This window comes from Prinia subflava, chromosome 1, assembly GCF_021018805.1.
Source record: "Prinia subflava isolate CZ2003 ecotype Zambia chromosome 1, Cam_Psub_1.2, whole genome shotgun sequence".
Classification (NCBI taxonomy): Eukaryota; Metazoa; Chordata; class Aves; order Passeriformes; family Cisticolidae; genus Prinia; species Prinia subflava.
Window position 1 is genome coordinate 21464502 of NC_086247.1, and position 26861 is coordinate 21491362.

General features: G+C 40.0%; 1 protein-coding gene across 6 annotated transcripts in view; it reads right to left on the reverse strand.

Moving 5' to 3' along the window:
• VPS13B (vacuolar protein sorting 13 homolog B) overlaps positions 1–26861 on the reverse strand; it is a 422459-nt gene that overhangs the window by 10058 nt on the left and 385540 nt on the right. For all 6 annotated transcript variants that reach the window (XM_063390273.1, XM_063390281.1, XM_063390302.1 and 3 more), the window contains exons 45-59: positions 25519–25782; positions 25284–25367; positions 24941–25116; positions 24288–24458; positions 23404–23605; positions 22221–22409; positions 21652–21798; positions 20195–20445; positions 18557–18684; positions 17768–17961; positions 15126–15244; positions 13139–13953; positions 8697–8873; positions 7561–7731; positions 805–981 (exon numbers count right to left, since the gene is read on the reverse strand). In XM_063390273.1, coding sequence (XP_063246343.1) covers positions 805–981; positions 7561–7731; positions 8697–8873; positions 13139–13953; positions 15126–15244; positions 17768–17961; positions 18557–18684; positions 20195–20445; positions 21652–21798; positions 22221–22409; positions 23404–23605; positions 24288–24458; positions 24941–25116; positions 25284–25367; positions 25519–25782 — 3265 coding nt within the window. The remainder of the gene's footprint in view (positions 1–804; positions 982–7560; positions 7732–8696; positions 8874–13138; positions 13954–15125; positions 15245–17767; positions 17962–18556; positions 18685–20194; positions 20446–21651; positions 21799–22220; positions 22410–23403; positions 23606–24287; positions 24459–24940; positions 25117–25283; positions 25368–25518; positions 25783–26861) is intronic.

A 26861-nucleotide genomic window follows, 5' to 3' on the forward strand; every position in this document is an offset into this window, starting at 1 on the left:
AGTGATTAAAGGCTTAAATATTCAAGGTTTTTCTGATATAATTAGTGACATGGAATTATTGCCACACTGTCCTTCTATCAATTTCCTGCTTCTCTTCCTTGACTCCCTCCAACCGCCATTTCTTCTTAAATATTAAAACTGAAAGTGACTTATTAATACTGGAAACAAATGAGTGTATTTTGATATTTTATCTTTTACACTTTTTGTTTGTCCAGAATTGTTCCCATCAATTTGAAAGGATTTAGTACCAGTGCCATTAGGTGCTAAGTCTAGCTGGAAACCCCACCTCTGGTTGCTCTAAGGTTGCCCAAGTAACTGGAAACACGACTGGCTTCTCGTGACGCTCCAGTTTAAAGGGGATGCTCCTGCTACATGACTCACTTCTTTCTCCCGGGAACCTAACTCACTCTTTGTGCAGAGACAGCCCAACTCCTTCCCTGCCATAACAAAGCGATCTCAAAATAACGCTCTAATTGGACATAGTGTTGCTCTAATCCTTTTATGTCAAAAACTATTTTGCAAGCACATATGTTTCTGTAACTAATTCTACTGTATTCCAAGAATTACTTCATGCTTTCTGCATTCTGTGTTTCTGTGGCTGTACATGGCTGATCAGTAACACAAGAGAGAGGCACAACACGATGGCGTTTCAGAAAAGCAGCAGAGCATTTGTCAGTATTTAGGGTGGCATTTCTAAACCTTTCTCTAAATCACACAATACTGAGCTGGACAAGTAAGACACAGCAGGTTGTATCTGAATAAATTTTAAAATTTAAATGGAGGCGTTGGAAATGTGAAACTCACCGTAACCTGTCTGGGAGACGAGCTCGGCTGCCCCTCCAATGGGCTTTGTGAAGACGCCCATGATTCCCTTCCCCACACCCGAGATGACCCCCCTGGCTTTATGCCCAGCAGAGGCTTGGGCCTCAGACACTCGCTGAAAATTCTGCATTGGCTGGTCCACAATCCCAGCAATTGCACCTGAAAAAACAAGAGTCTCCAGTAAGTAGTGAAGATAAATATTCCGGAATAAGAGGAAATCTTACTACTGGACCTGAATGTTGTTTGGATTAGAGACCGTACCCCATTCCTATACAGCTATTTAGCATGTGACCAATTAGCTAAACACTGTCTTAGCTTCAGTGAAGTTAGATCTTAACCCTTTTTTTTTTCTTAAGCATTTAGATCACCTAACCTTACAGTATGTTTTCCTCTTCCAACTACTTATGCTAAATGCTTTTGCTGAGTTAATTTAATTTGGCTCATTTTGTGTCACAATTCTGAAAATGTTGGGTTAGGAATAAAATCCTCCAGTTTCAGACAACATGAGCTGCTATGGAAATGAGATTTTCACTTAAGTGCGAGATTGACTTCATGAGAATAAAAACTGCTTGTATTCAATACATCATTTTTATATCCTCTTCCACTGCCAGAAATGTTCATAAGCTAATGCAACTTTTGATATATTACTAAGATTAGCAGAATTAGTCTTTGAGACTTTATGTTACTTTTTTTCTGAAAACCATCATATTTTACTTTAATGTGCACGGGTCAAACTTTTACAAGTGACATAGTGACCTTCCCAGCTTTTAGTATCAACAGAGAACTTCAACTTAAATCTTCCTAAATGTAAACAGGTATGTGGGGTGGTACATTTCTTTGATCTTGAGTTTATGCTAGCCACTTAACCACAGACATGTCTCTAGTTGTTGTAATTTTGATAGATAAGCTATTTGGAGATTGCTAAGGGTACAAGGATTGGACAAAGCGACACCGGCCTGCCTGACTCGAGGTGCTTTGCTCAGTGAAAAGCAGGCCTGCATGCTTCTTGGTCAGGTCTCATTGCACCTGCAGCTGCAAATATGGAGATAAAACGATTATTTAAGCAGTAGGACTGAGTGTCACCCTGGTTACTAGGCATTTTCACCGCAGCCTAGACACCTTTGAAAGGTCTGCTTTGTATGTGGAAGGAAATCCAGGCATGACTCCGCAGACTTGGACAATGGCAACCGAGGTATTTGGCGCCGTGTGTTTACCAGCGTGACGTGCACTAGGCAGTGAGCTGCCAACTGGTTTTCAGTGTTACTGTCACTGGGTAAATGAAGAAAATGCTGACTTTGAACAACAAGAACTAATACGCATTTGTGCACAGTCGCTGTCCAGAGAAAAGACGAGAATGAGAAGCAGCACACATTTCCCTAGATCCTTGTCCCTGGGATACTGTATAGAAATTTAAGAAACTTGCATGCCCCATAAATGCCTTCCTCTCCTCTTAGAAAAAATTCCTCCAAATTCCATGGGACTAGCCTTTTGACAAATGTATAGTATTTCCACAGAAAATGCTGGTCTATCTTTGAAGTGATGCTTGGTTTTAATTGAGGTCACTCACTGAAGCTGAGTGTGCAGCTGACCATTCACCTTTTGTAACATAAAGGCCACGAAGCTTTTTTCTTAATGCCATGCCATTGAAATGATACAATTTTCAATTCATTAGTACTTACCAGCTGCTCCTGCTGCTTGACTAAAGTAATATCCCAACACCACATTACACAATTGGGATTGTTTGTCCAGTCTTTTCTTTCGTGCAATTGGGATGCATTTGAAGGCATCAAACAATACTTGGTGTTCTGCTAAGTTACAATATTATACTATCCTGTGACCCCCTTCACCCTATCTATTGAGGTCATCCACAACAACTGCACTTTCAGAACAGAAGTTATTGCCTTATAAAATGTAATCCACCTAAGTCCTAGCACTAGTAAATTATTTACTGCAAATACACTTGAGCAAAGTTATAAGGTAATAATAAATAAGAGCCTATTCCAAAGGACCTGTGGTATGCTTCAGGCACTGCTCAGCTGGAATTAGGCTCCAAGGACAAGGAACAGAATGGAAACTGCTGTGACTGTGTTATATAAGAATATGTATATAATGCACCAAACCATCTATAGCTTAATTAGCCATTTCTAGTAATCCCACACTTTCTGTTACTCTGGCATTTTAGGCATGCTCTGAACTTGTTTGTGAAGACATTGCCCTTTTGTACCTCAAATCCTTTTGCAAGTCTTGTTGTTCTGCCTGCAAAAAATATAACCAATGATCTTCTCTTCCTCTGTAATTCGTTATCTTGAATTGCAACTCATTGCCATAACTCATTTCTGTGCTGTGGCCATGCCCACAAATCACAAAATAAACTATAACTTTACTTCTTTCATTGAGGAGGGGCTGGTCCTACCCCCCTTGCATGGGGAATCCACATCTGTGCAGCTCCTTTCCCGTGTGCAGCACGTGTGAGCAGAGGAAAAAGACAGGGCAAAGCCTGAGCAACCTCAAAACCCAGCAACAGTGAGAGCGTGGTGACACACACGGGAGGTCAGGGCACTCCTCACTCCAGAGACTGTGCAAAGCACATCTTCCCTGTGCCTCTGTGGCTTTTTCCATTCTAACAGAGCTCTTGGCAGGGGCACCATGACGCACGGAGTCACCACAGAAGTCTTTCTCTGTTAGGTTTCAGTAGGGTATCAGGAAAGCAGAGCATGGGACCACATGTAGAGGTTCCTCCCTTCCTACCCTCATTCTCTCTCACACGGTGACCTACTGCTGTCCCTGTCCTTTCCCTGTAATGTCCCTTAACTAGTACTTCTTTATTACATGAAACCATTCTTCATTTTTCTTTTTTCTTTTCTTACCCTAGGCATTTGATTTTATATGCATGTCCACATATGTACACACAGATTATGCATGTATAAGGAAAACCTCAATAAAATTAAACACCAAAGCAACAAAACAAAAACATATTCTTCCATTACTGGACCAAAGAGGTTCCAGCAACAACATAACATCTGCTAAACATCAGATGGGGTGCACTCTGGTTAATACATGTTGCTCAGTAACAATAAAAAAGTTACTTTGATAGCTACAAAATTCAGATAGTTCAGAGTACATCACTGGATTACTTCAAGAAGAATTTGATTACGGACAGCAACTGGTTCGTGCGCAGACTGACAAAGTTTGGTGAGCACAGCACAGCTCACAGACCTTGGCAAAGCTTGGACTGCTTGTGACAAACTCTTTCAGAGCAAGACATAATTGGAAAAAATCCCCCACTAAGAGAAACTGGCCATGCTTCGCCATGAGGCTGGAAGCTGGCCAAGCTGAAGCCATTTTGCTTCCTTTTCTCTGTCTTCAGGACTGCCACAAGTTTCACACACTGCCTGGTTTTCACACCAAAACCAGGGCTGAAGCATAATCTCATCACAGCAAACATTACATAAAAATACAGCTCAAAGAAAAGAGCACCTGTTGCCATGCATTAATGTAGTTGCACAATTAGTGTGTGGAGTAGCACACAATTTCAGGATTAGCTCTGGCTTGTGGTATCTCGTGTTATAGATCGGCAAACATAGAGTGGCCCTGATTCAGTGATAGTGTACAGCAAGAACTGCCACCACCACCTGTAATAACAAAAATCTGAGCTTCTCAAGCCCAGGCTTTGCCTTCTTTACCAGGACAGTTACACTGTCAGGCAATCTGACTCAATTCACTTCCCCAAAAGCAGGAAGGGGTAACTGAAATGTTGAGCACTGCTGCCTCTGTAAAAAATAGCTTTCTGAATAGTTGTCAGCTTTTTGGTTCTTCAGATATGCTCAGCTTTCTGAAGGCAGCCACTTCAGTATAGCATTTTTCACTAGGATCAGCAGTTGATAATACAGCCTATAGTTTCAATAATCTCTTTTACATGTTTTAAGTTATTTTAAGTTTGACTCTGTCATGCAAAATGCAAAAGATAGTTCCTCGGTGAGGAGTCAATCATCTAAATATTTTACAAATAATTTCATTTTTGCCTAAACATAAAGAAAAAAACACACCTATCATAAACTGTTGCTTCTTTTCATGCGCAAGTGTTACTAAAACGACCCAGAAATGTCCCCCAAATTAGAAAAGAAGACAACAGCTGGCCAAAGATAACAATCAAATCAAACAACACCCTGACAGTGCTTGAGTCATTTAAAATGAGACAGGACAAAGCACTTAAGAATGTACCACAGGGAACAACTTGCTCTGAGGAGGAGACGAGAGTACATGATTTTGGCCCCGATTCAGCAAAGCTCTTAAGCACATGCTTAAGTGCTCTGCTGAATCAGGGCCACCGTGAGCCAGATTTTCAGAAAAATCAAAAAGGCAACTCTGCTTTCTGGGTAGGTATCACAACGTATCAGTGAACTGAGGGCTCTTACAGGACTTCACCTGGGCACAAAATCTACATTGTGTTAGCTGCCTGCATGGGTCAGATGGCTTTTATGAACATGAGAGTACAGTGACCATCGTAGAAATCACCTTCACTTTTCCATTTTACAGATAGAAAGTCATAGAAATTATGGCTTCAAATAGTCATGCTCTCTGCATTTCTGTGCTCATCAAACTTCATCCTTGTGAAGGAAAATAAATGCAGCTTCACTTCACTTTGTTAGGCATGAAGAACCTGAAGTGTTTTTAGAGTAAGCATGGTCATGTTTATTCTGAATGCGCTGGGGAAAAAATGCAACACTGTGATGCCACTCTTTCAACTACGACTTTTTTTTTGGGAAGCCACAATACTCTTTAAACTAAATAGTCAGGACAGCAGCAGCTTTCTGACGTGTTTGTAAAAATTGAAACATAGGTCTATTAATAATTTAGGTCTTGATAGAATTTATATGAATGCTGATGCCTGGGTTACAGAGGAAACATGCCTTCTTAAAAATCAGGTTTAATTAAAAAACTGATACAAAGTAAGTGGAATTTATGATTTCTCCCTTAGTGAGAGTTCCACACTTGTCACATCCAGCTATACAGTAACTGTAGCTATTTATCTGCTTGCTTCACTGACTCTACTGCTAAGAAAAGATGTATTTAGCAGGGAGCAATCTCTAAATAATAACAGCGGGAATAAAAACAAGACCCTAGCTTGTGGAGGAGCACTGTTTAAATGCCAATATAAAGCTCTAAGTTTCTAACATGAAGTCTGATTTCTTAAGAAATCAGGGACACTGGAATTCTAGTTCTATGTTTTTGTTTTGCTTTTAAGTCGGGTGTACTGCCGCGAACCACGGAATCCTTGTGTGCAGGAGGTGCAGGAATGGTGCATTTGTGCATGTGTGTGAGGAGTTCCCAGCTTACCAGAACAGCAGAAACTTTGCCTTGTCACAGCCAAAGTGACAAAGTTTTCCTCTACTTCAGGCTGTACAGCTGATGTTTTTAGCTGGGAAGGGCTCTGGTGTGTCAGTGAAGGGGATATAGACACCATGTTACCTCGATGTTTATTAATAACTGAGCCAAAATCACCAAACCATTTCACCAGCACATACACACCAGGCTGACACAGTGCTTCTAGAAGTATAATCTTTCATCCAGCAACTCAATCTGACTGCCCTTAGCCCAATAAAACAAGAGAGAAAAATAAAACCTCCTCCAAACTGCCTTTGATTTGCAACACCAGTAACAGCTTACTATTGGGACAGTGGCTACTAATATATGGAATTTCTCCTTTATGCACATTTCTCCCAGGACACTTGCTTGCCATTTTACAGGCATTATCAAATGACAATGCTTCACATCATCTAATGTTATTGCTTAAAATAATTCCCAGCAACTTAACCCAAACTTGTAACATTTTTACCACTTCCTCTTTGGGGCTTTCAGGGTTGTGGTTGCAAATTTAGGAGTTGTGTACACTACTGAAGATTAGGAAACAGGACAAATCCTTTCAAGCTTCAGCTCTTCTAACCTTTTGCACTGGACTGCTTTTGGTCACTTTGATCTCTAAGAGATTCATACTGTTTAATTCATACTGAGGAACTCTGCCAAACAATACAGTTCTGCATTCCTTTGCTGTGTGACAAGTCGAAGTAACCTAGAAAATCCAGCCCCTGACTGCAAAACTTCTCGTAGAGGCTTCTTCCACTGTGGATTAGTTTTCAAATTTTTAGGTACTATTTTGAAATGGAGAGAGTAATAATTACTTCCAAACCACCTGGCTGCTTGATGAATAAAATTACACTGAATCAGGATGATCTGGGTCTCTTTGTAAAAGCAGAATCCCTCATCAAAGCTTACTGAACATCTGCACTAAGTTGAAGTGGTTTTCAAACAAACCCAAGAATCTCTGATATCTACAGTGCTGCAAAAACAAGCAGGTTCAGAAGGCATTCCTATAATTTGCTGGAAAGCAAACATCAGCATGATGACGTCTTCATGTTGAATTAGTTACAAGTCACGCTGCCCGATGCAGAATTATTCTTTTTTTTCCTACTCAGATCTACATCATGTACGAGTGAAAATATTATTGCATAAAGAAAGTGCAAACCCATTCTATATCTGCAATTATTTTATCAGCAAAAATCATACACAAAAGTCACTAAATCTTGATAAACAGTATCTAATATACATACTGTGAGGCTTTTTCACAAGAAGACAGCAACCCCCTCCCGAATTTGAAATTATAACTCACAGTTAGAAAAGGCTAGTGAGCAGATTAGAAAACAGTATTATCACTTAAGTTGATATTTAATAGTACATTACCTAGAAGGCTAATGCCTAAACGAGAGAGCCCCTGTCTCAGTCCTTCTCCCAGGCTCTCTGGAAGCTGCCTTCTCCATTCTTCTTGTCTGTTGTAATGCTCCTCATCCAGTGACAGCCTATCCATATTCCGAGCAAGACTTGTTGCCAGATTGGTAATTGACGTCAGTGTACCTAAATGCACGGAGATATACATTTGAGTCCGGATCAAAATGCTTTAATTTAAACCACGGAGACATTGTATGCCTCACTGCACTACCGAGCTTATGAGCAGAACAGCAAGTGAAGTGAACAGTCCCCCATGTGTAACACGCTTTACTGTTTGTCAAGCATCCCCACGCCGCTGCCACGGTCCGCGTCACGCCTTCTACATGAGCCTGCCCCAGGTTTGCCTGGTCAGTGGGAACAGAAGCTCATCTGAACATCCTTCTCCAGTTCCCTGACTTGTGTAAGGCTAATCTACGTGGAGAGGGGGGTGATGGAAAGGTAAACAAATATTTACAGAGGGAGCCGCGAGGCCGCGTCCTGCGGGAGGCTGGAGGGGAGGCTTGGAGCAGCAGCCACGGTGCCTGTGCGGCGGCTGGAGCCACGCGATGGCACTGTTTGTACAGGCTTGGAAAGAAAACCTCCTCCTGCTCCCGGGGCAGGCCAGCCCCACTGCCAAACCCCATCCACGTACTCACACAGTTACGACAACTGTATCTACTTCTTCTTCTTTTTTTTTTTAATAATAAATACAATGAGGTGACCGAGTGTAGAATTTCTGATGGCTAACAGAAGTGCAGAACACCTTTAATACTTCTGCAGTTATCACATGAAATACTTGCTGAGTGAATATCTATTTCCCACTGGGAGGTTTAAAATTCTGAAGTTTCTGAAACATTCTCATGCACTGCAGTTAAGTGGTGATCTGTTTAATACATGAGACATTGCATGTGAGCTTGTTACCCTCTTAGCTTAGTTTAACAGGCACTGTTTCGTTTTTGAGCCCTGGTACCAGGAATGTCACCTGGCACTGTCAGAGCAGTGCAAGACATGGCAGGGCCTGAAGACTGAAGGACAGACAGATTTCATCGCTTAAAACTTTAACAATGCGTGACAACAAAGCAGTAGTTGGAGTAATAAAGCAAAAGCTCTACCTTTGGAAATGTGTTTTACAAATGATGTTGTTCCTCTGGAGACTCCACTGACAAATGCTCCTGGGCCTCTGGTCAGCCCTTCATAGGGGAGCCTAAAGAAATCAGCTATGCCATTCCCTATGCTTCTCACCAGACTAGCCGGGCTTCCAAGAATTTCCAATGATCCAACAACCCAGCCTGTGTGGAGAAACCAGACACATGTTACAGCTGCAAAAACTGCAGAAGCAGCAGTTGTGAAAAGGTTATTCCTTAATTATCTTTTTCACACTAGAATTCATTGCATTATGAACTTCCTTTGAGCAAAACACAGGAAATAACTCATCCACTATGAATTCAGAAATGGCAATCTTTCATACTTCGTAAATCAAAGAAATCCTTTTGGCAAACTCACAAATAGCTTTAGAATTACTTCCTTCCAGGAGCTTCCCGTATTTCTGCTAGAAGTGTGCGAGGGAGGCGGATGCGAGAGCCTCGCAGCTACGGAGGAATGGGACTGCAAGCTCACACGGCTGGGCTCGACACTGCAAGGCAGCGCCCTGAGTTCACATCCTCATGTGATAGAATTGTGACAGGGAGTTTACACTCATACAATGTACTGCTTTACGGGAGTGTGCAGGTCAATTGCTTGATGGAGTGTTAGGAAAAGGGATGCAGATTTTTGACAAGTGCTTAAGAAGTTATTTTAAATCCACCCCAACCCTTCTAAGCTGATCATTTTCTTTCAGAGTGCAGTGAAAGCCAGACAAATGTCTTCTGCTCAGTACAGTTGTGTAAACAGCAATGACATCTACATGCTGATTAGGTTACTCATAGGGGAGTATTCCTTATGCATATCCCAGGAGAAGGATCTGCAGATCTGGTTTCCTATATAAACGCAGGGTTGCCAGCAGCTTTCTGGATGGCTGAGCACGCAGCAATCTGTTGCTGGAAAGCTATTTGCAGGTCTTGTCTTTCTCAGGCTGGTAGGCAGCAGATTTATTAGGGAAACAGTGCTGCATAACTCTTTTTTTGGCAGCCCAGAGAGAGCAATTCAGAAATGGCAATAAATGTGAAACAGGAACTGTTTGGTCTTTGAGCCCTGGTACCAGGGATTTCAGCTGGCACTGTGGAGTGGCACAAGGTGTGACAGGGCCAGGAGACTGAAGGATGGACAGACTGGCCTCCTGCTTTCCCATGAGGGCCCTTGATCTGTGCTCTGCCCTCCTCATTCCCATCTCATCACTGAAAACTCCTGCTGTCCAGATGCTTTTCTTGTTTTCTTTTAACCCCTCCCAGTCATTCCTGTGGAAGGCTGAATCATGAAACCAAACAGAAGAGAAAATGTTACTCATATGAAATGAATTAATCTCGTACTATCATTCTAAGCTCCTGGAAAATCTATTTTTCCTGTTGAATCTGTCCCACATTTCAGTTCTGGCTAGTTGAGAACTACAGTACTTGTAATATAAAAATGCAGGAACCAGAGTGGACCTAAGAGAGAGGGTGGGATGGACTACAAAAACAAGACCCAAGTGCTACTGGCAACGCAGTGAACAGAGCAGCAACACACACTGTGGCCCTGCTGTCCTGGAAGGGAGCATCCCCTGGCAGTCCTTTCCTGCCAGGACCAGGGGAAGCCAGAGCTCCAGGCTGGGCCTGCAATTCCCTTGCTGCAGGATTTTTAATAAATTATCTTTGCCACTGTGTGAAGTGCTGAAAAGCTGGAGGGGTGGGGCAGGTGTGTATACATGATGTTCTTTCTGCTTTTTTGGATCAATATTATTGCAATAATTCTTTAGAGCCTTTTTTCCCCCTAAATATTCTTGACATTCCTTGTCCTACGTGGTGGTGTGATGGAAAGTGTCTACAGGACACTGCAGCTTAGTGCCTTGGTGCCCTGCAACACCCCCAGCAGGCATCACCAGCCTGGGACATGGGGGACTCCAACTCCACTGGCCTGCTGGGCCAGCCAGCATTTCAGGAATGAAAAACAGATAAAAACCAGGAATGAAAACAGTTAAACACAAAACTGAGGGGTTGCCTGGTATACCAGGGATTGTTTGTTGTAATCTGTCCCTGCTGTCAGGTTTGGGAAGCTCTGGATGGATTGTGCTCACCCTTGGAGAGCGCATGGGAATAATGTGCAACCTGCAGCAGGGGTGACCCTCCTTGGCCAATGCTCAGAGCAAACCCAGCAGCTCCTCACTGCTAGCTTGGACCACACAATCCAAGGAGGAAGGTGTGGAAGCAAGTCAGGAATAGGGGAATGAGGAACCAGGAATAACCCCTTGATTCACCATCTCTGTGTGGCATTTTATTTTGCAAAAATACAGTATCATGTCAGCTTACCATTTCCCACTTTTGTGTATAATTATATCCACTGACATGAAATAAATATGACTGTATTAGCAGAGAGCTGATTTTCTTCACAGGCAACTATAGGGTCAGATGTGGTACCAGTGATATTTTTGAATAGAATTTTATTAACTTTTACCTAGGGGACAACTTAATCAGAAAAGAATAGGAGAATTCCATTGCAAATTTGTACATTTGTAAAATAGTATAATAGTATAATTGTACTATTTGCAGTACAATTTAGCTGATTTGAGATAAGCAACGCTAATCAGCATACTTGAACAGAGCTCTCCAGCCCCATTCATGGCTTTAATGGATTCTGACCAGTCCTTTGCAATGCACTGGGCAGCCTGATGCACCCCCTTCAGCAAGCTCTGGGGCCAGTCCTGCCCCCTCCACAGGCCAGCAGTGCTCCTGCACACAGCTAAGGGCAAAGGAGTGTCTATCCCTGAGCAGAAGGTATGGATGGCTGTGTGGGAAAGCTCTCTGTGCAGATGCCTCCAATGATTTACCCATGAGATAGTGGTGAGCACAAAGGGGTCAAACAACCCCTATTCCAGATTAATGTAGTTAAAGTGCAGGAGCATGAGGTCCTCTTCCATGAGACCCATTGTGCTAACGGTGAGAAAAATACTCAGGGTTTGTAGATCACATAAAGTTTTTTGCTTGATTTTTTCCTTCCTTTTTTACTTTGTTCACACAGTCAGGTTTTCTGACCAAAGTGTCACAAAGTCTTCAACACAAACCATTTTCTTTGCTAAAGCAAACATTAATCAGTACAATTCACCACTTTAATCATGGTGACACCTTTGAAACAATACATTTTAGTTCTAATGCTTTTAGTGGGAGTTAAGTATGTATGCATATGTATTTTCCTGAAGTTCCACCAAAGCAAACCTCAATTCTTAAATCTGCTTGATTTCAGATAAATCACTGATCCCAGAGCAAGTGATGGGGGAGAAGCATTTACACTGTGGACCATATTTGGCTACAGTTTCACTCTTAATTACCAAGCAACCAGATCTGCCCTTCTGTACTACAAGATTTAACTACAAAACAAATCCAAACAAATAACAAACAGAGAAACCTGCAAATTTTGCAAGACTAATATTGCAAGAGAAGAATGAACTGGTACACTGTTCTGGTGCACAACTGTGCATACAGTTGTCCCAATCAGCAGTGCAAGTCAGGTATGCACACAATGAAAGATAAAGTCAGCAACTATAAATAGAAGAAATACACGTGTACAGTTTTGGAAAGTGTGCACAGAAGTCAGGTTGCAGCTATGCTTCCAGTCCAAATGGATGCATTTGGATCTCAAAAAATCTGACTATTGGTATTGCAGGAAAATAAATCCCATGTTTCAGTGTGGAGTATGTTATTTGTGTGTGATCATGGAGGAGCTTCCTTTTGTCTCAGGCACAAATTCTGTGCTGCACCATGACACACCAGAGACCAGATTTCCTTATTTCTACATTAGCATTTATGGAAAACAAAATGTACCTGATAACTTAAAAAGACTAATTGTTTGCTATTGATCCTATATAGGAAAAAGTTACTGACAGCAAACTTCATGCTTCTTGGATCAAAGGACAACAAACATCTGTGTGCCAGTTCAGATCGAAGGCTGTATGAAGAAAGACAGATTCCTAATCATAAACTGCAGCCAAAAGGAGCTTTAACAACAAAACAACATTCAGGTCTATAATTTACTTCTGAATGCGGAGCAACATGCCGAATAATTTGATTTGTTTTGGAGAGTTTATGTAAGGAATGTGGGTTGATTCTGACCAGTGCTATAACATAAAATGACAAAACCTAAGCCAGCTAGAACACATTTTTATGCTGTGTTCAGGGTTTCAGGTGGCTAAAGCCTTCAGGTGGCAGGCTAACGTTTAGCATAACGTTGCAAATCTTCACTGGTGTCTGCTCAGCTGTTTTACTTCCCTTCTGCTGTATGACAGGACCTGAAAGGTGTCTGAAAGTATCAAACAGTGTCTAAGGAGAACAAAAATGGTACAACTAACATCCAGGGTACTCATCTTGAGTGACAGTCAGAGCATGCTGATCCCCAGAGAAAAGGTTGCTTGTTAAGGAGAAGTACTGACCTGCTCTGAAAAGTGCTCCAGCAGCGTAATGCATGGCCAAGGCGTGGACAAGTTGCCTGGCCGTGGTGAAGATGGGTCCTCGCTCAAACACAGAGAAGGAGAGAGGGGTGTGGTCTGAGGCTATATACAGTTTCAAGGAAGCATGAATACTGACAAGGAGATTAACGGGTTGTATTTTTAATTTTCTTAGCTTCACCGGCTTGACTAAAGCTCTTGCATGCTCTCTCACTTGTTCAGGCACTAGCAGGGCAGTATCTGAAGCACTCATGGATTTACAAGCAGCTTTGTTTTCTGGAAGATATGTATCAAACAAAGTCTTAATGTAGTAAACAAAGGTATCTTCCACATACAGCCTAGCTGGTTTGAGCTCAAAGCTGAGGTCATTCACGTGAAACATGAAATTCTCTTCTTCAGAAAAAGCAATACAGAGTTTTATAAAGCAGTTTTCCTTATAGCTTTCCAAATCTTTGTTACAAACAATGAGATTGTTCATTCTTGACCACTGCGCCGTTTCGTTTTTCTCTTCTTGGCACAGCAGGACTGCAAAATGGAAATTGGATTTGCTGTACAACTGATTGTCCAGTTGCAAGTCTTCACAATACACTTGGAGACTGTGAAACTGTGGGAGGCCTTCCACAGAGTCCTGCTGGAACTCCTGGGACAGGGAGCTGGTGGCTGGGGCCATGTGCAGGAAAACGTTGTCTGCTGTGAGACGCAGGAGCTCCGACGACACTTTGTGGTTTGTGATATCATCAAATGCAGCAAGACTTAACTGACTGATGAACATTTTCAGTGACAGGGTCTGCTCTTGACTTCTAGACAGGAGGGAAAAGAAGTTTTATTACTTCCTGTCTTCTGAGTTCACCTGGCATCTTGCTTGCTCGAAGAGCTCTCAAGAGAGACATTCTCTATAATACGTGGGAAACTCATCGTGCAAGTCCTGCTAACATTACTGGGATTTGGCAACCTTAATCACCACAGAGAGTTCCACCCAGGAGGTCTTCTGAGAAATGAGACAGTATACATCTACACCAGGGTTGTCTGTCTTTTTTAGCAGTCAACAGGATAGTTTGGGCAGGAACATCTCTATCTACATAGTAATTCCCTACTGCATTTGCTACAGAGACAGATACTAAAACACACCACAAACACAATTTTCTGATGATTCATGTACAGCCCCAGATGTTTCACTAAAGGTGACTACTACAGATAATCATTTCACATCACATGCAATGTGATGTCCAATGAAGCCACTGCAGTATTTTTATACTGATGGCATTGAGGGCCTCCCCCCTGCAACCTAAACTTCCCATTGCCAAGTTTAACCAGCAAATGGACTACTAGGTACTGCTGATTACCAGTTGCTTGGGGATTAATACTTAGTTACAATGCAAATGAAAACAGTACACCAAATTCCACTCTAACTGTAACAGGATTGCTGGGGGACAACTATTCTGCAGCTTAGAAATAAGTAGTATTATAATTGCACTTGAATGAAGCTGATGACCAGATACTGGTGTATTATGGAAGTGGGGAAATCTTCTAAAGAAGGGTGTTATAATCAAGCACGATTAATTACAAACAGTAAGGCTATTTCTACAGCTCTTGTATATTAAGTCTTTGGGAGTTTGTAAGATTACAGAGGGCAGAACCCGGCTAAATACATTTTAAATTGATGAACACACGTGAAATTAATTATTATGGAAAATGTCTCTTTTTTTAAATGAACACCTCAGGTCCTCTTTTTGTATGAGTCATCTAATGTTTACCCTAAAGTGACATGACTTTTTATGTTAGATTGTCCTTTTTGACTGTGATATATGAAGCCATATGGTCTAAACTTATGCTACAGAGTATGCAGTAGCATTGAACAAAACAAACAGTTTTACCAAAGCTTCTCAGTCAGTTAACACTTAGAAAGCTGACTGAGCTCTAATGCTTTTAATCATCTTAATGTTTTTAACCATCTTTTATGTGCTTTATGTACCTGTTGAGGTTGATACCAATGGGTCCTGCTCTTCCTTCTGGGGCCAAGGTTATGACTAATGTTCCACAGTGATGGGTGATATCCACATAAACACAGCCAAAGCCAGTTAAGAACACAATCTAGAGGAGAGGGTTAAAAACACATGGAATGTAAGTGAAATCACTATTTTATTGTCATAAATGAAATAATTGCTATCAGTGCCTTCTGGTTGAGATCTTTAACTCCAATCAGGGTACTATTCAGGAAAAAAGTCAGATTTCAATTATTCAGAAAATAACTGCTCTGATACTTTAAGTGTTTCAGTTATACAGGAAAATGAAATTTGTATCTCATCATTCAACGGCATAACTGAATACATTTTAATATGAAACTTTTCCAGAAAAAGCAAGATGTGCTGGGGAGGGTGAAATTTATATGAGAAGAATAAATAGGAAAATTTAATTTGTGATTTTGGATTAGGAAGAAAGGCATTTTCCTGGAGCTCTAAAAAAAAATCCCACTTTCTCCTCTAGAAAACAAACCCTAAACTAAGATTATGTTGCTATGCCCTAGCTCAGAGCTGGGTGGATGAATGGCTGATAGCATGATGCAAAACACATGAATTCTGAAAAGTAACATTTTGGATCCATGAAAACTTGCATTAACAACTCAAGACTGAACACATTATTAAGCCATTTAAACTGGTTTGTAAGAACACTTTCACAGGCAAGGTGTCACCACGAGGAGATGGCAAAAATATTTTGGAAAGCAAAAAAAAGCAGGATGCTTTAGAGGCTTTGGACAGCATCTAAAAAGGCAGGAAAAATGGGAATTTGACAACAGGTTTGAGTCTTGCTAACAGATGTACAAACTTTCATTCCAGATAAGTTGTGTTTAAGAATATCCTACTTAAAGAAGTGCTGAACTGCTTTTGTAGCTCAGTTCTGCAATATTCCCATGCAAGTTTTGTGTTTCCCCAGAATATAAAAGATTAAGGTTTATTAAATGTTTGGAAAATTCACAGCAGTCCTTGTCAGAGCAAGCTGGCTTCTCTTTTCCTGTAAGGTTACCATCAACACAATTGTTTACTAGACCGCAATGACAGAAACTCTAATATGAAGGAATGCAAACTCAAGAAATAACACAAAGATATTGGGCTAGCAGAGGTAATATTTGTCTTGAAGAATCTTTATTGCTCTTTAGAAGTCAACAAGCAAAAACAACTAGAAGTTTTGTAGGATCAGCACTTAAACTGATTCTTGTTAGGCTATTCATAATAACCTTGTACAGATAATTAAATTTCACTAATCAAGTATCTTATTCTTCTGACAATTACATTAAGAGAATTTCTAATTTTGACATGCCAGTTTTAATCCTTTGCTTATCTGGAAGAGATTCACAATCCTACATGGAATTGGAGAAAAAAGCACATTTACAGAATTTACAAAATGTATTATTCTAAATAAATCTCCACTGATCTTGAAGATCGCTCATTTTTAATTCCAATTTCTGATGATTCTGATGATAAACATTTCAGTATTTATCAAGGTATTAGTTTTAAGTAGTTTTAAATTTACTTTCTACTAGGAAAAGAAGTACCTATCTGTGACTACATAGAAGAAATACAAATCACCTAAGTTCCTTCAAATCTGTTATTTCACAACCTGAACTGAATTGTTTGAGACACTGTTAGTATATTCCTTATTCACTTATATTCATAGTTTTCTAAGAGACAGACAGAAATCCTGGGAAAATTTTCAACATGTACATCCTACAACTTCAATAACAGAAGGCTATACTTTTTTTGGAGAGCTGTTCAAGTAGACAATGATCCCCAAATGTTGTCTTAGCATCTAATTCCTTCTAGGAGCCAGATACTTATAAAGAACCCTGGTCTGGCATAACATTAATGACTGAAATTTGAAACCTTGCATTGCTTGAGTGGCTTGCTGAATGGAACTGAACTACTTGCTATATAACATAACACTCAATAATCAAGAGCATTTTGTGATTGGTGCCCAGGGAGAACATCTGAAACTAGTATTTCTTTCAAAGAGCCAAGCAGTTTATGTTGATTCCATGTAAACTAATGACTTCAAAGATGGAAAAAATTCCCATCAAAAAGAACGACTCCAGTCAAGGAAGCTTTCATTTACCTCAAGACCCAGAAAAAAATAACAGAAGGGAAGAAAAGGGAGGGGTTGTTTTGTTTTAGAAAGACATGAGCAGCTTCTGTAAAGACACAGAGGGAGAATGACCATGCTGATTCCTGCAAGATATAAAGATAAAAATTCTGTGATAATTAAGTCATCACATTTTCCTGCATCCTGTGGCATTCTTTTCCTTATAGAGCCCAGATATTTTCAAGACTGATTTTTCCAGGCAACACCAGGTTGATTAAAAAGTGAAAAAAATCAGTGTTATAAAGCTTCTACTTTCAATCTAGCTATTTAAAAAAGAGACAGTAAAGAAGATAGCCTGTGTTCTAAAACTTCCACAGAAGGGTATCAGTTAGGCAGGAGAGTTCCCAGGAGTTAAATAAAACCCCTTAAACCATCAGAAAGGATACACTTATTGCAGAGGAACAATGCACTGTGCAGGTCAGAAAGACAATTAGGAAATAGTTAACTAGGTTAACTAGGAAGTAGTTTATAATGATTTACTTGTGTTCCTTGGTTGTTGATGTCCACAAAATCACTCCATTCATTTACATCAGATGACAGCACTTTCAGGAGAATACTGGGCAATAAATCTCTTGTTTTGCAATCTGGATAGCTGGAGATTTGATGGTAAAGTTCATGATGAACTGAACATTCAGCTGGAATCTTTTTACAGTAAACTTCAAACTTTGGTGTATCTGGAATTTTATAAAATATACAAGATCAGAGCTTTCTAAAACCTGTATGAAATCAAAACTCATCTATGCCTGCACAAATGAGAAACATTCTGTCTGAAATATTCCTAATGAATAAAAACATTGCTTTTCTATTGGTTAGAATATTACATGTCTGGGGTTTTTCCTTTTCTCTTTCTATTTCATAAAGTTTTACAGAAATAATGTTCTACTGATCATGACATTAACTTACTGTAACCAGACTTTTGACAGTATGTTTTTGTTACATTTGCAAGTCTGAGGAAATATAAATGTTCCATGGAATGAAACTGATGTCAACAAAACTGCACTGCCTATGGATTTCCTACAGCTGAGTTACCTTGACAGCCGGAACCAGGGAGACCCCAAAGTCCAGAGACAAATATTTAAATTCACACTCCTGACCTCACACTTAACTCCAATAGCTTCCAGGGTCTCTCACTTTGACACAGACCTTCATGAGAGCATCAAATTCTTGCTATAACCAAAACACACACTGAACTCAATTTTGGACTGGAGATACAGTAAAATAAGTGATACTACAACAGTGCACTGTTTCTGATTATTGCATAGTACCTACCTTTGAAATTCTCTTTTACAAGTAATGGAATGGAGCACCTATTGTGGATAATGATACGAGGACTAGGATCTTCTGTAAGTGTTAGGTATGTCACACCAAGATGCTCTTGATAAGTCAGTGCTATAGCTCTAAAACAGAAGCAGATATATTGGATTATGCCTGCTTTGGATGAAATCCTTTCGTATTATTATCCTGAACAATTAAAAACATTCAAAACTAGCATCTGTAAGATGCTTTATGATCAAGTTCCAAGTCCATAGATATTTATCTACATTTAGGCAAGTACACATCTCCACTTCAACAAATGAACACGTGGAAATAGCCTAAAAAACATGAGAGAAGAAATTGCTTCATGGAGAGTACTCATGAGTTAAACTGAACATGTGTGTCTACAAGATAAGAGCTCTAGCCAGCAGAGATTTATATTAAATTAAAAACAGGAGATTGTAGGCCTAAATTTTCAACATCAATCTTTAAAATTTTCCAGAAGAATTTGCATGGATACTTCTCTGGTACACATGAAAGATATTTGAACAAATATGTAACTCTAACTGACTGCTCCCCTGGAATGATCCACAATGCTATTGCTCTTTTAAATGTTAATGTTATGGATCATCACTACATCAGTTCCCAAAATGAGATTAAATGAATTTACTTCTACTCATTAGCTACATAAAATATTTTCATGCATGAACATAATTTTTTTTTTCTCGTGCATAAATTTATTGGCTATTGCTAAAATCCCTTAACCTCATGGTGATTTAAAAAAATGCAAAGTCTGAAATTTTGATTAGGTACATGAGATTCTCTATGCCTGCGGCAGAATGATAAGGAATCCTTCCCTTATTGTTTCCATTAAATTTTTTTAAAATCTGTGTGAGAATCTTTAGTATCATAAATGACACCTCTTGGACTCTGCAGAGGAACTGTATGAGGGTTTGAATAATATCAAGCCCTCCAGGCAAGAGAAAGATCACATCTCTGGTAATATATACTGATGTAGCTTCTCTAATTTCAGCAGATTGTTTCTTGATCGTACCAGTATAAGCATGAGTAGATTCAGATATCAGGTTCAAGAAATGAAGCTGCTCATCTGACAAGTCACTGGACTGCTATTTTTAACTAGCTGGTTCCATAAGTTTGTAAGGAGAATGCACAACTGCACAGTTCAAGCTTTAAAACTTGAAATCCTTCCTTGCTGTAATCTCAAAAGTTTCATCCCTTTTGTCTTTTCTTCTTCATCCTCTTATTATGCTTACAAAAATGTATGTCCACCTTTTATAAACAAACCCTAAATTTTTGTATTGTATTATTACACACTGTCCTTGAACTCTTAAATTGTCGTTCACAAATTAAAAAAAAACTTAATTCCCCAATATAATATTAATTCCCCTTTTCATGCTCTTATTTGCATGCACGGAAAAAAATAGCAGGCCATACATTCTAAAATGTGGACAACTTGTACATGGTCATGTCACTAAACCATTTATAAAAGCGTCAAGACCATCAGAAGATACCAATTTTTAAACTAAAGTAAGACTTGCATATGGGGGCACGAGTTACTTTGCCTTTTGCATTATTCTCTTACGGTTTCTGGCTAGCTGAGGCTCTGCAGCTCAGGCCCAGCTCGCACAGTACCTGGTGCAGAATCCGCCCTCCGCGCGTGTCGCCGTGGGCACCGCCACGCTCTGCCTGGCCAGCTCCGCGCTCACCACGGCCGGGGGGCTCCAGAGCTGGCGGCTGCCGGTGCTGAAGCTCAGCTCCACGCGCCTGTCCCCACCAGCGGCGCCCGCCCCGCCGCCCGGCTCCCACAGCAGGTCCCAGCAGGGCACCGAGCCCGCCGCGGCTGGGCCCACGCTGAACGCCGCGCCGTCGGCCGCGTGGAGGTCCTGCAAACAAAAAAGGTGTGGTAGCACGGCACGCTGGCTCCTAAAAGAAGGTTTATTCGTGTCGATTTTGGACAGAACGCTCTCAAATAGCAATGACCACAACTACTGAAGGCTGCACTAAGTCCATTGCATTAAAGGCTGTTTGGCCAAATTCTGTCTTTGGTCATAGGTTTGCAGCGCAGCTATCTGGGGGTCCTGAGCAACCAGGTCTAGTGGAAGATGTCTCTGCCCATGCTGAGGGGTTGGGAACTAGATCTTTAAGGTCCCTTTCAACCCAAGCCCTTCTGTAATTCTGTGACTTTGTGATCTAGTCATCCCTCAGTACCACAACAGCTCTACCAAAATCAAGTTACATTCCTGTAACACAACTGCGTGAACAAAATTCACTTAGAGTTACAAAATCAAGAGTCGATTTTAGCCTCAACATTCTCCCAGTTCCCATAAGACTGCCACAAAATGTGTGATACACAACTGTAGATACTGATGTGAAGAAAACTAAAGCAAAAGAAAAACAATACAGAAACAGAAACTTTAAAAATTTCTTGATCCGCCAGCTCTTCAAGTAAGTTTGACCCTGAGAATTCTTTCCACATATTTCATGATAAATGTAATCTTCAATAAATATGTATAAATGGTTGATTAAAATATATTGACCATGCATACATTTTGGTTCCTGCAAGCTAGCCCTTAAATATTCTGTGAGGCTATTAGAAAACTGATATTCACAATTTGATGGAGTTTATGTAATACATAAACTTTGGGCATGTCTCTAGTTCTGCAGCTTTGCTCAGATAACTGGAATCTTCCCAAAAGGATAACAAAACGTTTTCAGCCTGCCAGGCCAATATACCTCTTCTACATGCAAACCCAGTAAAAATTCTGAGAACATTTTCAACAGCTACTATGGATTACACTGCCTATTTTACAGAAATGGCCATTAGTGCCTGAACAGATGGAGAACAGGCAGAACTAATTCTGCAATGTGCAAGAATTTGCTGCTTGCACAGATTTCTGAACACAGTTAATTACTGGAGTTGCATTTACCCAGGATTCAGTATTCTAAATGATATAAATTACTTTATGATTATTATGTCTAAAGATTTCTGTTCCAAGCTCTGCTATACGCAGCTTGTCTAAATACAGATACAGATGTAAACAACCATTTTCCACAGACGACAAACAAAACCACTATCTACAGTGCTTTACCTCTTCTCCCGAGTGGGGTTTGGAAAGAAAAAGTTGTGGCCTATAATAGATTTGATATGACGTATCATTGATTATTGTTGTTTTATCTTCTATCTGTAGAATTTGTATACCTTGTCGAACCATGGAAGAAATGCAGAATTCACACAACTGTAAGATAACGAAAATTGTGATGAAGTCACACAGAACCACAAAAGGTAGTGAAATGTAACTATAGCATTGCTGTTTGCTTTCTAATCAAAGAAATCCTCTCTATATTTATGCACTTTGTAAGTGGAGCCTCATCATGTACTTTTGAAGCTGCATCTGTCAATGTTATCCAAACACAACTGAGAATTCATTAATTCTTTTTCCAGGAGATATTGTATTATCTTTATGGGTTGCACAGGATGTTTTTGGCAATCTAATTCTTTAAATTATATTTCATACATTGTTTATATTCTCTTTATGTTGGACATATATTAACATAATTAGGGAGAAGCTTTCACACTGCATACATTTGATTGTTTTATCTGCTATATGACTTTGTTTTTACATGATAAAGTTACAAATCATTATAATTTTCTTCTAACCTTTTGATGACCTGGAAAAGCACCAAGTTTAATTTCAGCTTCAACAAAACCTTCTTCATCCAACGTTACTACTTCCCCATTATCGGCATCCTTCCATTTTGGGGAGGTCACATTATGAACCAGTTTAATTGCCACTGATTTGTGCACAGTATTAGTGTTTGCCCAGTATATTCCAACCTGGAAAGCTTCCTGCAAGTGAAAAAGTGACTGATTATCAGTTGTTCACAATTTGATACATTTCTACTACTGTTCTAAAGGCAATTTCCAGTAGGCAGTGAGTACAATTTCCTGCCTTTCTCCCTGTGATTTTTCGTGTGGTACAAGGATAGATGAAACCACAAGGTGGATAAGGAACTGATCCTTACAGGAGATCAAGGCCGTGATCTACACTGAGATGTGTTCCTAGGCAGACCTTTTGTTTATTAACATACATACATGAGGGGAAAAAAGATGACAGAATAAACAGGAAGTATCAGATTGCTCAATTGGAATTAACAAGATGCTGTGTCAAATCACCCTAATTATTTCAAAACTAAAGAATATCAGAGTTATAATAAAAAAGAATGTGCATGGCCAAGGTATGTGGGAAGATCCGTTACACTGAATTAGGGAAGGCAGGCATTCTAAAAAAAATCTTCCTCTATTGTAATTCATTCTGTGTCATTATCAACTTTTCTTGGTAACATTAAAAGCCATGAAATAACATAACATAAAGTGCTCTAAAACCAAACATTCCTTTCAGGCTGTCAATTTTGCTACTGTGGTCAACAATTTCCCAAGTGACACGTTGGCACAGCAGAGGCCAAAGTCTTTACTTGGCCTTCATAGCAATTTTTGTGGGCTGCTGCCTTACACCCATGTTGCAGAATCTGGCTGAACTGAGAGGAAGGGGAGAAGGCTGCTGATGGAATGAAGGCCTTCCTCCTATAGCGTCCTGCAGACAATTTTTAACTATGCATCTTTAGGATGCTGTTTTTCAAACACTGCTACCAAGTATGTTGTGCTACCCACACGGTGACCCAGTCAGTGTGGTGAATTCCTATTGTTATTGCTAGTCCTCATCAGATGACTAACAGACTCACACACAGTGACTGGAAAGTGGCAATTATCTGGGGTAATAACCATCCTTCAGAATCAGTGTGCTTAGCAGAACTGTACCTAGTAAAGTGAATGGCAAAGTTACCTCGAAGTTGGGAGGTATAATTACTTTCCCACTAGGTACTTGAAGAAGAATCTTCTCTCCTTCAAACAGCCAGAGGTCCCACTTGGACTGGTTGATAAGCAACGCCCAGGGCAGGAGTTCAATCAGCAGAGTTTTAACACAAGGTTTCCACACTGACAGCTTTACCCGCATTGGACTATCCCACTGGGAGAGCTGTTCATTGCTGCCAGAAACAAATAAGCAAAAACATAAAGTCAAAGGAATAATGAATTCAAGATTACAAATTCCAAGGTGTCATTTTCAGAAATTTGCAAGGCTTTTCTGGTTGTGAAATAGAAAAACTTCTCTTCTTACCTCATCATTCTGGAACACACTGAGGTGCTGTCAGAAAGATCTAGATAGGTGTAGGTTATAAAGGCATATCTTTAACTCCACAAGCTCAATCTAAATCTAATCTAAATTTAATCTCAATTAATAAAAGCCTCAACAGAGTTAGCACGGTCCTTCAGAGCTAAACCTGTGACTTTTGTAGTCATCAAACCACATTTCCTTTTTATTTCCCCAACAACTACTTCTACAGCAACTCCCTGTTTCTCTACTGAAACAAACAGCAGCTGAATAAACAACAGCCTCTAGAGCTGCAGTAAAGACAGTGCATTCACAAAAAATGGTTCCATTTTTAAAAAATCCATACTGATGCAATCTTCTCAGTGTAAACAAGGGCAGCCCTGAGGGTGATCTAATTTTTTTCCCCACCTGCCACATATTCTGCAGTTTACATGCAGGGATTATGTAATTGCTGAAAATATATTCAATGTTCATCACATACAGTCTTCCAGAATGTGATTTCAGTTTATTTGGAAAGGCAATGCAACAGTCATGAAGAAGGTTTAGCAAGTAATTACCTGTCTGAATCCTTTCTATTGTAAGGCCATGCAGGCTGGGCAGGACTAGCACTGCCATAGAACTCAGAGAGCACTTGGCTGACGTTGCCGTCCGGGTGGGATTTAGTTGTTATCTGTTTAATCAGAGTGGTTGAGATAGGGACTGCACACTCTGATGGATCATCTTCTTCCCTGTCATTGAAAACAGACTCAGTCACACAACAAGATCAAGATTAGCATTAACATTTTCTCTAATGAGGCTTCCCAAGTGTGCTCTGCAGCAAGAACATTCTCATGGTATTCGTGGATGAATCAAGTTACGATGTCCAACAAGTTCCTGAGAATTTACTGACATGCATGTGGATTTGTTACAACATTGTAATGACCCTAAAAACTCTTCATAATTCCCAAAAAAACATTTCAAGATAATTCAGGAATTTATTTTTTAAAGCACAACAATATGGACTGCTTAATTAAACAAATGGCAGTGTGCTTAGGATAGTTATACCAAATTTAATATTTCCTCTGGTATCATTTCAGCTACATGTGCTTGTTCTGTCGTATTCCCTCTGGGCATGGCATACTTTTGGAAAAAATGCAGAAGAAGTTGAAGTGCAAATAATTTTTTCTTTTCCATACAAATGAACCATTTTCAAGGAAAATGCGTATTTTACCTGGCTTGAAAAGTCAGGTGGTGTGTAAGATCAGGTTCTATATTTTGCAGCGCTTTCTCTTGTCCTTTCCCTGGAATCACTTGCATTTCATTCAGTCCCAGGCTTCTTTTCTCTATATGTATGATAATAGGGTCTGGAAGATGGCTCCTTACAATGAAAAGAGGGCTGAAAACAATCTACAGAAAGAAAAAAATACATCAGTTTAAAGCCAATTTTATTTCAGTATTACAGCTGTTGAAACAAACTATTGATAAATCTTTACAGTGTGTCATTCTGACCTTAATTTATTATATGACATATAAGGCATAAACATTTAGATTTCAGACACATTAAATGTACTTACTAATCGCTGCTGCACATGTGAATTGGGCTCTAAAGTCAAAACTGTGCACCACACATATGTAATTGAACTCTTTGAAGATGGTACCTGTTTGTAGAAAGATCAGCATTACACCAACATTATTTCAGGATGATAACATTCAGTATTTCATTATATCACATAGAAGGCTAAATGCAAAGTGCTCAGTTCTCTCAGATGTTTTTAACGCTCTATTCCAGATACTCATTTCTAGTCATACCTGAATGACAGTGCTGTGCTCTGTGTGTTTAGAACTTAGACATACATCTTGGGACCAGTCTTCATCTTCTGTAGATTTCACGCTCAACTCCGTGAGCTCATTGTTTTCTAGGATATATGAAGGCAATTTCTGCTTCGCTGCAAGGCAGTTGATGTGTTCTTTAACAACAGCCTGTCCCTCTTGACTAATGTAATGCTGAACCACTTTTAGTTCAATACTTTCAGAAAGGTAACTACAGACTGTCTGTCTTCCACAGATTAGGATCTAAAACACACAAAAAATACAGCTCTTATGTAAACAATTGTGAAAAAAAAAAGAAGTCAAAATTGAATTAGAGAATGAAAACCTGTAGAAGAACAATTTCCCTGCTTTGGATTTTCCCAAGCACTGCTGAAGGCAGTGACTGGTAAAACATTATTTTTATTGGCCAAATGTATGTCCAATAGAAATCTAGGCATTAAAATGCTTGAGATATTGCTAAGGCAGTATCCATGCTTGAAAGAAACACGTAAAGTATCCACTTTCCTTCCCACTGAACTCAGCACTACTGCCCATGGCTGACAGTTCTGGTTTGGTCTGTGATGGTCTCTGAATGTTGAGACATTTCTGAGCAGTCACAGGGATGTACTTCAGAAAGGTTTCTACTGATACCTCACATTCCCATCCCAAGCCAATGATCCAGACCTTTGACAGTATGTCTGCCATTTTAAAGCTTATAATTTCATTAAATGACTGTAGTATGTCTCCGTATTTATATGCACGCACCTAGCAAATAACCAAATTAGACTCGGTGTTGCTGCTGTCCGTCATGCATGAATTGTTTATTGTAGAGATGTATCTGACTTGTTCCAAGCTACAGCAGGGAACACCATCCCTGTCCAGCCTGTCCAACCATCATAATTTCTTTTTTCTTGAAGGAGGGAACACACCACAGCTACAGCCCACCACATGAAAACTCAGCAGGGCTTTCAGTGTCCCCAGGCACTGCTCCTGTCTGGACAGCTGTGCTGTTGTTGTGCAGTACAGCTCTGCCACATCCATGAGCTGAGCATGTTCTGTCCACCACATTCTCTGGCTTCTGCCAAGGCAGGCAGAAGGGCTGCAGTGTTATTACACATCTCTAACAAAAATAGTAAAGGCAAAGTTACTGCACAGCAGCTCATTTTCATATGCTAATTTGGTAATTCCTTCACTTTAAAAAACATGTAGGCCTGAATTACAACTCAGAATGTATTATGAACAGTTTCTTAAAAAAAAATTAAGAGAAAAATCTCTTTCTCAAGAGCTTAAAACATGTAAGAGATTGTGTAGCTTAGTACTGTCAGAACTTATGAACCACGCAA